The sequence below is a fragment of the Lichenostomus cassidix genome, chromosome 4 (genome assembly GCF_008360975.1).
Source record: "Lichenostomus cassidix isolate B80296 chromosome 4, HeHo_3.0, whole genome shotgun sequence".
Classification (NCBI taxonomy): Eukaryota; Metazoa; Chordata; class Aves; order Passeriformes; family Meliphagidae; genus Lichenostomus; species Lichenostomus cassidix.
The window spans coordinates 30,214,852-30,228,231 of record NC_139484.1 but is presented as its reverse complement, the minus strand read 5'-3'; the positions used below and the strand labels follow the sequence as shown (position 1 = coordinate 30,228,231).

General features: G+C 41.2%; 1 protein-coding gene across 1 annotated transcript in view; it reads left to right on the top strand.

Annotated features, from left to right (window-relative positions):
• Positions 1-840: 840 nt before the first annotated feature.
• PDGFC (platelet derived growth factor C) overlaps positions 841-13,380 on the top strand; it is a 122,438-nt gene continuing 109,898 nt past the window's right edge. Inside the window, exon 1 of the mRNA XM_085058573.1 lies at positions 841-1,517. Within this exon, the coding sequence (XP_084914699.1) occupies positions 1,400-1,517 (118 nt within the window). The 5' untranslated portion in view covers positions 841-1,399. The remainder of the gene's footprint in view (positions 1,518-13,380) is intronic.

The following is a 13,380-nucleotide window of genomic DNA, read 5'->3' as shown; positions in this document are numbered from 1 at the left end:
GTCTTAATTGCTTCTTTTGCCCTCCTGGTATCCAGTTAGCATTCTGTCTTGTTACCCAGACACTCCACATAGCCATAGCTCATGTCCTCTAGCAAACTACAAATGCCATCTATATGGGTGCTGAACATCATCAGTCCTTTTAGTCCTCACCAGCATTAATAGGGGAATACTCCTTGCCATAATCTCAGTTCTGGTTTCTGGTGAAATGGCAAAAAGGAACCCAATCCTGTCTGCTTTAGGAATACCACCTCACCAAGTCCTGCATGGCATTGCAACAAGCCAGGGACAGAGCTGAACCTGTGTTTCCATCTGCTTATGTGACTGTTGGATGTCTCAGTTCGGGGTAACTAAAACAACTTCTAGTACAAAAAAACCAAAACAAACAAATCCATACAAGAAAAGAGAAAAAGTATTCAGAGACTTTTTAAAACCCCCTCTCAGTATTTGAGTTCCCACTACCAAGGGCATCCTCCAGTCGCAATATTTAACCAAGCATTAAGTATTCAAGCTCAAACCCAGCTACCATAAAAACAAGCCAGTAAACAAACACTTGTAAGTCAGCACCTCGCCCTAATCACCAACCCACAAACTGACTCCGGACCGCGGTGCCCTGGGTTCCTCCTCGGGGGAAGGGGGACAGTGCACGGAGCCCCTTGGTGCGGCACTCGGGGCTGCAGGAGACACCCCGCTTCGCTTCGCTTCCCTCCCCAGCACCTGTTGCGCCGCCGCTCGGCCGCAGGAGAGGGGGCAGCTAGCGGGGGCCGCTCCGCTCGCCTCCTGCTTCCCACCGACAACTTCCCGGGGCGTAAACGGCCGCGCCAGGTGCCGCCCTCGCCGTGATGGGACGGCGGCCGCGGGAGGGAGGGGGGAGCCGGCAGACAGGCCCCGGGCTGGCAGCGCTGCCGCCGAGTCGCGGGCGAGGGAAGCGCTGAGTGTGAGCGCGGGCTGCCCGCCCCCGCCCGCCCCTGCCGGCTGACAGGTGCGCGCTGCTCCGCGCCGCCACAGCGCCCCGCACCAGCCCGGCTCCTCCGACCCCCGCCCGCCGCGGCCACGGATTGTTTAGTCCTTGAGAAGCTGGTCTGGGTCCAGATTTTCCTTTGATCCTTTTTTTTTTTTTTTTTCCTTTTTTTTTTTTCTTTTTTTCTTTTTAAGAGAGAGAGAGAGGGAAAAAAAATAGCCAAAGGAAAACAAAACCTGGAGACACAGAAAAGGGCTCTAGGAAAAAGTTTTGGATGGGATTATGTGGAAACTACCCTGCAAGTCTCCGCTGCCAGAGCAGGCTCAGTGCTGCCTTCTCCCCAGCGGCGCAGCCCGCGCCGGGCGCTGCTGAGAGACGCCCGGGCCTCGGTGCCGCGCCGCCAGTGCCTGCTGTGCCGGAGCCCCTCGCCCCGCCGGCCCAATGCTCCTCCTCGGGCTGCTCCTGCTGACATCTGCCCTGGCCGGCCGGAGGCACGGGGCCGCCGCCGAGTCGGATCTCAGCAGCAAGTTCGCCTTGTCCGGCGCCAAGGAGCAGAACGGTAAGCAGCCGCAGCGCCCGCCGCTGCGCAAACCGGGGCAGGGCGGGGGCGGGCGCCCGGCCGGCGCGGAGCAGAGCAGAGCTCCTTTTCGTCTCCCTTCGTCTCGTCTCCTCTCGGCTCGTCTGGTCTGGTCTCCTCTCCTCCCGCCCGCGGGGCACCCCGCGCCGCCCCGGGAGCGCTCCGCGGGTGGGGGCAGCGGGTCCGCCGGCGGCTCCGGGCAGCGCTGCGGGGAGAGGGCAGCGGCTCGGCGGCCGGGGGCGGGGGGAGCCCGGCGGCTCCCTGTTCTGCGGTACTTGAGCTGCAGAATGTGTCCCCTTCCCCTCCACCGCCTCGCCCTGCTAAAAAAAAAGAAACAGACAAAAAAACCAACAACCCAAACGCAACAACGACACGCGCACCTTTGTACCCTAAATGCTTCGCTCTCGGGGGGTGGGTTTTTGTGTCTGTGCTTGAATGAGTGGTATTTTGTACGGGCTGGAAACGAGCTAATCCTGCATAGGAAATGAGAATTACTTTCAACTTTCAAGTGTACCTGAAATGTTTAGAAAACTCTCAAATGCAAGTTCCCCTGGGCTGGGGCTGCGCAGAGCTGGAGAAAGACTCCTTTCATACAGCAAGGGCAGCTTCGGGGTGTGTAATTTGCTTAGCCTCTGAACTCCATATGATTTACATTATTCAGATTTTTAAGCGCCTTTGCTCTTGATCTGCTATTATGAAGTCATTTTAAAGAATATTTTACAAACTGTAACGTTATATACTGCATGAAACCACACTTAGTGTAGAATATCTAAAATTAAGACTGTTAGCATACATTCATGGAAACCCTGGTGTTTAATGTACGGGGTGGAGGAGGGGGGTGTGTTTGAAAAATTTAGTACTTAGCATGTCAGCTAGAACAAGCTTTCTCCCTGGGCACAAACCAACACAAAAGGCCAAGCTGGGAGCTCTCTGAACTGTAATGAAATAAAGCAGAAACACAGATTCGAGGCTAATTCAATTCCCTCAACTTTGAACTTGGGACTCCCCAGATAAAAGTATTCTACGTTGTATCTTACAATAGAAAGCAAGTTTCACAGACCTCTGCAAGTGCTCTGTGAATAGGTAGAATATGCAGTGCACTAACAAATTTAAAAGGGGAAGATTAATACTGCTCTGGCCTGTTAATGTGATGATATATGGCACCTGCAGACTGCCGGAGCTGCTGATCAAAGAGCAGCATGGGGATCAATCTCTAATCAGAGCAACTGTGAAGGGCCAGAGGAAAGTGATCAAAAGACTCAGAGACCTGGCTATTCTGACAGGAAACCAATCAGACTTTGTGCACCATACAGGAAATTATCTGCTCTGTGTGAGAAATCACTCACTTTCTACCCCTTCCCATCCTACCTGGTGTTTACAGGCTTTAGGGCACCAGATTGTGACAAAACGGCCTTGCAAATTACATACTAAAGTCTCGTGCTGTTATGCTGCCTTCTCTTAAATTTGCATGGTGTGCATATGGAGCTTATCAACACACAGAGTATTGTCATTGCTTTGCTTTAACTTTGTCAGGACTGGAAAGAAACCTGCTATGCTGTCAGTTTCCTCTGAAAGGTTTGTTCCAGGGTAACGCAGCTGGGCCCTGAAAGGCCTCCAGGGTGCAACAATGGGAGTACAACAGTGTAAAAGGTAGATCATGCAGCACAGAAGCAAAACTAGTGTGAATAGGTGTAAGTATACGTGACAGTACCAACTAGATTCTGTTCACATATATCAGAAATGCAGCTGCCTTAGGTCAGGCTTCAACTGGTTTGCAATGAAATTTGGCATGCTCTAAGACACAGTCACTACATCTTAGAACAAATGCAAAGCTAGGAGAACTTTTATTTGTAAAAAAAAAAAAAAAAAGTGCCCTGAAACTATATTCTATGATAATTTATACTTAGAACAGTCCAGGTTCCTCTTGTAGCTTACTTTAAGTTTGCCTTGTAGCTGCTCAATTGCAAAACTTACTTCAAAAATTAGCACTAGTTTAAGTATAGCTAAGTACCAACCCCTGACTTTTCTTAACTGATTTTAATTATTTGGGGGATCAGTAACACAAGTCAAACCAGTTCTTACTTGATTTAATTAGAGTGATTTTTACACTCTGCTGCAATCTAAAGATTGTATAGCTTTTAGCTAGAGGCAGGTTAAAACTCCCTGGAGTATGAGAATGAGATATTGCTGTTCATGTGCCAAATAATCTCTGGTCAGGAGAGAGGGAGATTTTTTACTCACGCAGTCTACAAATAAAAATTCTGTCCTCAACTTGTAAAACAGCTAAGTGGCCAAGAAGTTTTGCAGTAGAATGGATTACAGTGTTGCTCAGCTGCACACATGGGTGTTGTAGCTGTTGATTCAAGGTGATGCTGAAGATGCCTATGACTAGTTATTAATTCAGTGGGACTACTTATGTTTCAAAGGGTAAGCATGTGCTTAAGGATTAATTTGTTCATAACTGATATTTACTTATTTAATAACTAAATTATTTTTAACCTCAAAGTTACAGTTTGACTCACTTTATTTGCTAATTGTGGGCATAAGAAGCTCTCTTGTTTTTGGTGCATTGTGAATATCATTTTAGGTGGCAGTTTCCTGGTGTAAATATTCTCTGTAATTGTAATTTAAATATTTTGGAACACAGTGTTTTGCTGTTACCTCCTAGAAAGTCAGTGTGTTGGTTGTTGTGGGGCCAATGTAGCTCCATTTGAAATGACTTAAAACTACCTCCATGTTTTTATTTGCCTGCCCTCTGTTATAGTGAGATTTTTCTCTAAGAACAGGTTTTATTTGTATTTCTGCTTGACAGTAAGGGGTTTTATGGATTTCTTTGAAAAAGATTCTATTTATCTTTAATGTTTTTATTTTATTCCACTGAGTAAATAATCATCTGGAGGATCAAAGAAGTTTATGCAACAGTTTTTTGGAAAGTAAAGTGGCAGTAAATGGTGCATGTAGTGATGGCTACCATTAATCTGGGTGGATTTCATTTCTAAAATTCTTTGTCATGTTGAAAAACAGATTATGCTTCGAAGGGTTTTTCATACTTAGGTGGCTTTATCATTTCTCTTATGGCTTTCTGATGTATTTATTGCCATTTTTCCATGTTGAAGCAAAGAGTCAAGAAAAATTGCTCAGTTTCTTTTAAAGAGCAAAACAGAATCTCTTGTATATTGAATTTGATGGCTTGGATGGTTTACTTATTTCTTCTTTCTGTTACAGTTCTTGCTTCATTTCTATGTAGTTTTGGCTGCTGGTTTTGACATATTATCTTCACGCTGTTTCCGTAGTTTCAGAAATGTCTGAGGGAGCTGTTGGTAGGTTGAGTACTGTGAATGACTTAATTCTAGTGGACTTAACCCTGGTGGTCTGAGTGCACCTGCTTACGCGATATTATTAGTTTAATCTGGATTTGATTACAACATGAGATGGCAGGAGAATCTAAGATCTGTTTTCTTGGCTGCCTTAGAACAAAATGCAATAAATGTTTAAAGCGGTTTTGCTAAGTTATCAGCTGTTACGTTTTCTATGAGAAACATGAGAATGTCTCTATAGAATATAAAGTAAAAACTACTATTGGGTGCCATAAGCAATGATGTGTCCAGCTGATGTGGCGTGTACATTTCAAGTGTAGTACTGAATGACTTCAGGAGGCTGAGAACTGGAGGTCAGTTAGAAACTCACCAGGACCAACTAGAAAAACTGATTTTCCTGCAGTCAGTTTCAAGTATGAATGAACTGCAGTAAACTGAGTTGCTGAAGTAAATCTTAGGAAACTGAAGCACTAACGTGATTTCTGTCAATCCTGCAGCACAGGTAATGTGTCAGTCATGACCTGTCTTTTCACAGCTCTCAAAAGGAATTGAGTTGGGTTTTTTCCTTCCTTGACATGAATGTAAACCCCTAATAATAAGTTTCACCAACTGACGACTTCATAATCTATTTATTAAATTTTCTGAAATGGGCAAGCTTTATGTAGCTCAAGAAAATGAAACCCAAATGTGTGCCCTCGAGACTGAGTTGGAAATGTGTACATTTCAGGCCATCCTTGAGAAAAGTTGGTGGATACAACTGGAACTGAGTGAGTAGCTGAAGTGCCAGAGAAGATTCTCTCATCACCTCTATGTCTGTGTGGCCTGACACGCCTACTCTGAACCACACAGACTATTCCCTGATTTGTGTATCTCCAAAGAGAACTTCCAGCTTATTCAGGGAGGGGGACAGCATCAAAGCAAAGAGTTTCTGTTTAAGTTCCTTTAACTTGGGGTGAACATCAGAAAAAGGTGTGACTGTCCGAGCAATGCAGCACATTGAATATTTACAGATGGGAATGTCAGTGGTTTTTTTTGAAGGCAGTCACTTGATTGCAAAATTATCTCTTGTAATTGGACATTCTTTATAGTGGTGTGATGCCAGTCCCACTGGCTCACGTGGAATTGAAGAGTGACAGCTCAGCCTGTTGACTACTGCTGGGTAGCAGAAATTGTCTTAGTTTTGAGAAGATAAGGAAGTATAATACATAAACATGTGCCATCTAAAGGGAAGCTTGATAGTGATGCAATTTTTCTCAAATTAAATCTATTTCTGCTTAGTCCAAGGCTTGTTTTGAAATATTTTAAAGCCATTTTCCTGGAAAGTAATGAATTACAGCACATCCTCTTTTGACTTTAAGCAAAAGATTGTGGCAAATTAGAGAAGCTGTTCAACATTACAATAGATTGCAGAGGAAGAAAGTTTTTAAATCTGGGTCTTTTTGTGTTTGTAGTTGACTTCTGGCATATTGTTTGCCATTTGGCAGATGCTGCTTGGGACTTCTCAGTCCTGTTGCTTCTCTCAATTTCTTCTGTTAGATAAAAACAAGGGTTTTAAAAGCACAGGCCCTTTACTCCTTGTCCCGAATATGTAGTCACTCCAACCTCCCCATTTATTTTTTAAATGTCTTGAATAGAATTTAGTGTAAAGTCTTATTTTTGCATTAACTAGTTCTTACTAGGTTTGCAGATTGGGTTTCAAAGCTTTAGGTCATGTTTGGGGACTTTTAGTTTGTCTGTTAGTTAGATAGAGTTTTATAATGGAGAATAAACAGGAGGTATACCTTGAGACAGTGACAGCTATATTGCCAAAGAGCTTATGTTGAACTTTGTTTTCGCATAAACACAATGTCTTTTATATCTTATAACTTTATCCAAACCCTTTGAGTCTTAATCATTACATAGCCAACATGTAATAGCAAAGTACTGGTTTACATCACACAGCAGTGGTTGTGCATTGTAGCAGAGTGGCTTTCAGGGTTTCTGTCTCTCTTGGGCACCTGCTGCTTTTGGGTTTTGCTATGTCTGGCAGTTCCTGATTACTAGAAAGAGGATGTGCTGAGCAAGCCCGCTTCCCTTACTGGGAAATGAGCCTCTTCAATTGATTTATAGATAGTTCTTGGCTTTACCAGAAAGCCTTGCCTTTACTTTTTAGTCGCAAAGTGCGTGCCATGGAAAATACCCTTTTTGGCATGTAAGCATCTTAAGAATTGGCCTGTATAGATGAGCCCTTTTCGCAGAAAACACTGTGACTTAGAAAAAGTTACTGAACACAGAGTAGAGCCAGCACATAGAAACATAGTTATTTTAGTAGCACTTAAGTATCTCTATGAATGCTTTGTTGTTTTGGAGTTTCTGAGAAATTAATTGCATGTTAAAACTTACTCAGCCCTGTCATTCCCTGTTGGGGAGAACTTTTACAGCTTGAGTTTGAATGAGAAATGCTTTTATTAAAGTAGATAAGTGAAAATTCATCATGTGTTCTTATGAAGCTAAAATATAAATTGGTGTTTTGAAGAGGCTTTCTTAGATTGTAGGATGTTATTTTAAGGTGACAATGCCTGGAAAATTTGTTCCTGGCTCCATCCATAGACATCCTAGCCTTGGGGTTCATCTGTCCTCTGGTCACCTCTTCTTGACATCATTCTACTGGGATTTTGTAAACATATCTCCAGCTTTACATTGGGCTATTTGGGTTTAATTTCATGATCCTACAGCATACTAAGCAGTCTTCTTATGCGTGAAGGTACCTCATCTTTAAAAAGTGTGTGTGCAATAACAACTGTGTGCATTTTCATAACTTGATCAGTTTCCATATCGGCTGGTCAGCTGGGTGACAAAAGGCAGGACTCTGGATGCTCTGGGAGAAAGTCTTACACACAGAGAGCATAAGAACTATTACAAAACTAATGTAAACAAAAGTAGAAAACCCAGCTAATTCCTCAATCTCCTGCAGGCCTTCTGCATTAGGGTTTTCAAGGGCTGTCACTTTTGTTGACTAGACCACCACATGAGCTGGCTGCACCTGAAGTTAAAGGAGCTCCTTGGATGTTTAGCTAAGTCTCTTTGAGCCACTGGATTGTTATTTCACTGTGTGGCTATTCTCATTCTCATGGGCTAATGTAAGACTGTGCAGGTTAACTCTGCAGTGAGGATCTTCACAGTGATTGTTGCTGCTTTTGTTTTTTGAACTTTATTTTCTGACTGCCATTTTCACATGCAGGTGTTTGGAGGTGGGGAGAGAGGATATGAATTAACATTCCTGCAATCCAATTCAATACAGGCAGGAAAAAAATGAAGTAAGAAAAAGTTCAAAGGTTATTTCCTATGAAGTGGCATCCTTTTATATTACTGAGAATGAGAGAGTTGCAAGGGACTAACCAATAACCTTTTTTCCATGGAAATGTGATATCTTTTAGTGAATTAATCTTCATCAATTAATCTTGCAATTTTATGGTAAATTAATTCAAGGTATCATTATAAACATGGATGTTCTAAGGAGATTCTTCTAGGCGGAAGGCTCTGTTCCTATACTCCCTGAAAGCCCAAAACACCGAAATTTCTCCTTGAATTAGTTAAAACTGACTATTAACAGCATTAAAAAAGTATCCAGGCATGGCTCAGTTTGATCACTGTTGTGCTGATTTCTCCACATAGAGTAGAGGGTACCACTGGTCCTGAATAAAGCTTGGTAAAGGCAGGGAGGTCGGGACTTTCCTTTGGTCGTGCACCTTGCCAGCAATGTGGCTGGAATTAAAAATCTTTGGTTTTAATTTTTTAGTGCTTGGTTTTCTCGATGAACAGTGCTGTTGTTTGGGTACCCATCCTGTTATGTTCCCTATAATACTACAGTTCTAATATAGGAAAGCAGGGGAGGTCTTCCTAGTTTTCAACAAATATCTAGCACAGTCAGTGATAATTTTGAGTGCTGGATTTAAACTCTTTTATCACTCTTATGTTGCTTTTCTTGAAATCTTAAGTGTGTCTATCTCAGAAAAAGCAAAGAATGTATTGGGGAAAGGAAACAATGCTGCTTGTGTTTCCTGTACATTTAATTACTTTTTGCATTGCTGCTGCTGTAGTATACTTACTCTGAATTGGCCATAAATCATGCAAGAAGGTGGGGGTGCCAGGGGGTTGGACACTGCAGTTAATTGGGGAATTTGTCCTGTAATCTGATAAATGGGCTTCAAACTAGGTTCAGGCAGTAAAAGGTAAAGGAGTGGTGCCCTTTTTGTAGTTTTGATATTCTACATCTTTAAACCATTATTCAGTTTGGCACGTATCAGCAAAGTTGTAAGTTTCTGTGAACAAAAGGCTGGTGTGTAAAATACCAGTGAGTGTCATGTTTGGAGAGTAGTTTACAGTGGAAAAACAGTTTTGGAGATGCTCTTAGCACATCTTCCTGTCAATCCATATTCTTTATTTCTCAGTGCCTCTTTTAAAGCATCATTTATTTAAAAACACATGAAGTGGGAAAGTGACTTTGCTGGAAGAGGTACTTATTTCTGAACTAATGCATAATATCACTTATTTCAATTTTTATCTTTACTTAGAGTCTTTTCCATAAAATTTAGTTGTCCAGTCTTTTCTTAAACTATTGGATGAGCTGTTGTATGATAGCAGCTAGAATATCTAAGTGTGATTATTATTATTTTCTATTTTATTACTTTTTCTCCCCCTGCATACTTCTCTGTGCAGCCACCCAACTTCATTCACCCTTGTTCCAAACAATCTGAGGCATGAGTCCCAGGGGCTCCAGGTTCCTCCTTGGATTGACAGGAAGCCAGTACTCATTTTATGCAACAGTTAAACATAAAAAAAGACATATAGCACAGGAAATTCTTTTTCTGTGTGTGAAGGTATGGCATTTCCCAACTGAAAGTGTTGTTCTGACCATTTCACCGGTAGTGAGAAGTTATATGAGGCCACTTCCATCTGCAGAGGATCTGTTTCACTTGCTTGTGGTTCTGAGGCTCATTCAAATGCTCTAAAACAAAATAAAAGGAATGGATGTAATAACTTCTTTATGGAAAAGTCATAAAAAGCTACAGGGCCATGTAAACAAATTGGGTCATTTACAAGATATTTAAGTGATGGATATTCAGTCCAAATTCAAAGGTGTAGATTAGGTTTTTACAGTCATCTTGACTGAATTTTGCCCTCAATAAGATATTTTTTTCCCTGCCAGGAATGCCTTTGACACTATAGATGACAAATTTTCAGAAACAGTGTTTTGAAACATTTCAGTGCATTCAGAGTAAAGCCAAGATGCAGGAGAACACTTCAGTACTATGATTTGTTATTTTTCTAGGTGAATGAGGGGCCTTTCTTGATCTGCATGGTTACACTGTGAAGCCATAGTGGAACTTTGTAGTATTCCCAGGGAAAATCAAATAAAAGAGTTTCCCTTCTGGATTCTAACATGCCTGAACTAATTACCAAACAACCGTTTTGGCTCCCTGCTCTGTTAGTATAAATAGGTTTGCACAGAACAGCAGTGACTGTGATCCAGGCTAAACTGTGCTAGTGACAGAAACTTGTGTTGTATCTCATTGAAGTCCTGAGCATTACATCTACAGCGTGTCAACTCACAAGGCCCTCCTGACTCCACCATTTGTCAGAGAGGAGTGAAAAAGTGGAGTGAAAAATACAATAACTTAGACTTCTGCATGTTAAGATGCATTCTGTGGGTCATTCATTTGCTTTGATGTAAATGTAAGCTTAAGCATGAAAATTTTCTCATGTTTGGGGGAGGGACATTGGTGTTAGCTAGTGCAGGGTGCTTCCCTTCTCATGAGATGCGATTGCTCAGCTGTTACTACCAAAACAACTTCAGCTGCCTCTCATAACTCTTCATGTGCTAAAATCTGTGGGTTTTTTCAGAATGAAAATAAGTTTACTAAGCGCAAGTTTGGAGTTAGTTGTAATTACTGGTACATGGCTGAAGCTCCTTATTTGTATGTGCAGTGCTAAATAATGAACTGCTGATGTATGTTTTAGATGCTTGATAATGTGAAACTTATAGTTGTTACCTGGCAAGTGTGTACGTGTGATTATACAGCATTTGAGGAAGTCCTTCAGAAAGGGATGTGAATGAATCATACAGTGTCAGGTGTAAAAGGTTTGTGTGCATATTATTGGTAATTTGTGTTTCAAAAATAAATGTTGGGGAAGTGGTCTATCTTAATAGTTCAAGGCTTCCATGTCTTAGTACTTAGTTGGTCTGTTGTTACACAGGGAGTTTCATACCTACCAAATTTTCTGTTCCTTGTGAAACTAAAGTAGATCTGAAAGGCAGGTAAAACCTCTTAATGGGCAGCTAACAAGTAATGGCTCTAAAACAAATGTTATTTCTATGAAAGGAGATGAAACTGTTGTATATGACCTTGCCTACTGTTTCAAAATCTGGCTAAAGACTCTTCATGGCCTTGCTTTCTTTTCTTTGTGTCATTCAAAAATCCCAGTCCCACTCTATAGGCAGGCTAGAGTCTGAAACTTAAAAAATTTCTACTAAGCACTTCCTGTATTTCTCACGGTACTTGCTGTTATGAGAAGTCACAACGTACTTGCCTGTGATGCTAATGCAGCCTTATAGTTATTCCTTTGGAAATGGAGATTGAATTTGTGACAGTTGAGTCTTTCAGCAATCCTTACCTACCTGCCTAAAATCCTTTATAAAGATTGGCATAAGATGCTGACAACAGCACTTTTTTTTTGGTTTCTTCATTGGGAATCTTTATTTTATACCTGTTCTCAGTACCTGTAAGAACAAGTATATGTGTGTGAGGAAGTGGGTGTCCTAGGCTGAGTCCAAATGGGACTGGCACAGAGTTTGAGTTCAATAATTTTTCATCTGAAGAGAGACCATTGAGATTGTCTTTGATCTTACCTAATACCTCAGAAATGCCACACCTCGGCAGAGTATGCCAGTAAAGAGAGGTCTCTTTCTTAAATATCTACCTGATGTGCAAAATTATATAGCTTGTGGGGAAAAAGATGGTTTCTCGTAGTTGTCAAGTAGAAAGATAAACATGTTTCTAAAGCATGTGCTTGCCTTATCAGCAAGAGTCTTACAAAACTCTGATTGGCCTCATTAGTCAAGATGCATGTGGAGGTAGGGTGTAGTGATAATACCCAGTGAAGTAGCTGTGAAATGTTTCCATATTGTCATTGTTTTTAACATAGTTATATTACCAAAATTTGGACCCAGTTAATCCTTCACATTGGGGAAAGTAAACGATGATGTGCTGGTAGTATATCTGACACTGACCGTTGGTTTTGTGGGATTTCAGCTTCTTTTTTGGTTTAAGTTTGAGGGTCTATCTATTATTAAAAATATGGTTTCCAGATTGGCTTGATGCCCTTGCATAAAGCTGATTTCTCTTGCTCATTATAGAAAATACCCTCAGAACTTGTTAAGGGCTCTGACTCATCTGAAAGAGTTTAAAAGATTTCAGTATAGAAGGGAGGCTTAGTTTTCTCAGGGACAATTTTAACAGCCCAACATTTCTTTCTAGCAGGAGTTGCCCAGTAGATGTTTGTTAATTATTCAAGTTTGTAGTTACATGCACTGGTGTGTGGTTTATTCTGACATTTTTATGTGTGTGGATGCTTAATATATGTTTGTTCTTATTCTGTTTCTTGAGGTTTGTTCTTGTGGTAGATTGACCTGTTCAGATTTTTTCAGTTTTGGGAAGTGCTTGGTAACTTTACATTCAGTATATGCATTTCAGATGAGAATGTGTTCTCTGTAGTTTTTCACAAAGTGGGAATCTCTTGCTTTAAGTTGACTTGGGCAAGCAATGGTGAATATTGAAGCTAAAACTATTTTGACTGAATTCAAAGTGTGCTATCAGTGTGTTAAACAGGTCCAAAAACATTCAATAAATTGTGTAGAGTGTAAATAGTAGTCTCGTATGTATAGGAGGAGATCAACTAATGCCAGGTAATATGACAATATTTACATTTTATTTTCATTTTCTTGAGCTTGGGAAGAATGGAATCTTCCCTGCTCTTTTACATGTCAACTGTTCTTAAAATCATTTAATTCCAGGCAATAGTGGCTGTTGAACATGTGTTTCATCAGCCACATCCAAGCTGCATGTTAAGCTATATGCTCCACACAGGGATAATGTCTCATCTGTGTGGCTGCACAGTGTTCACACCATCTGGATTTGGAATTTGCATGTGCACCCAGATGTAACTACTGAATACAGAATACAGGAGCTATTGGTGTCTGTGTCCCAATACCCCAGCCCTTCTTCAGGACCATCAGTAAGAACTCTGGAATATGTAGGAATTTTTTTGTTTGGCTTCTTTAATTTTCTTTTTTTCCTTTTTTTGTTTTAATTTTTCTTTTAATTTTTTGTGTGAATGGTTTTATAAATAAATATTTACTTATTAATAACTAATTTATTAAAAACAATTTATTATTGTTGCCTCTGCTGCATTCCTTTGGCTGACTTCAGAGACAACTAAAACATAATAATATTGTATGAGGAATTCCACTGAAGTTGAGAAGTGATTTG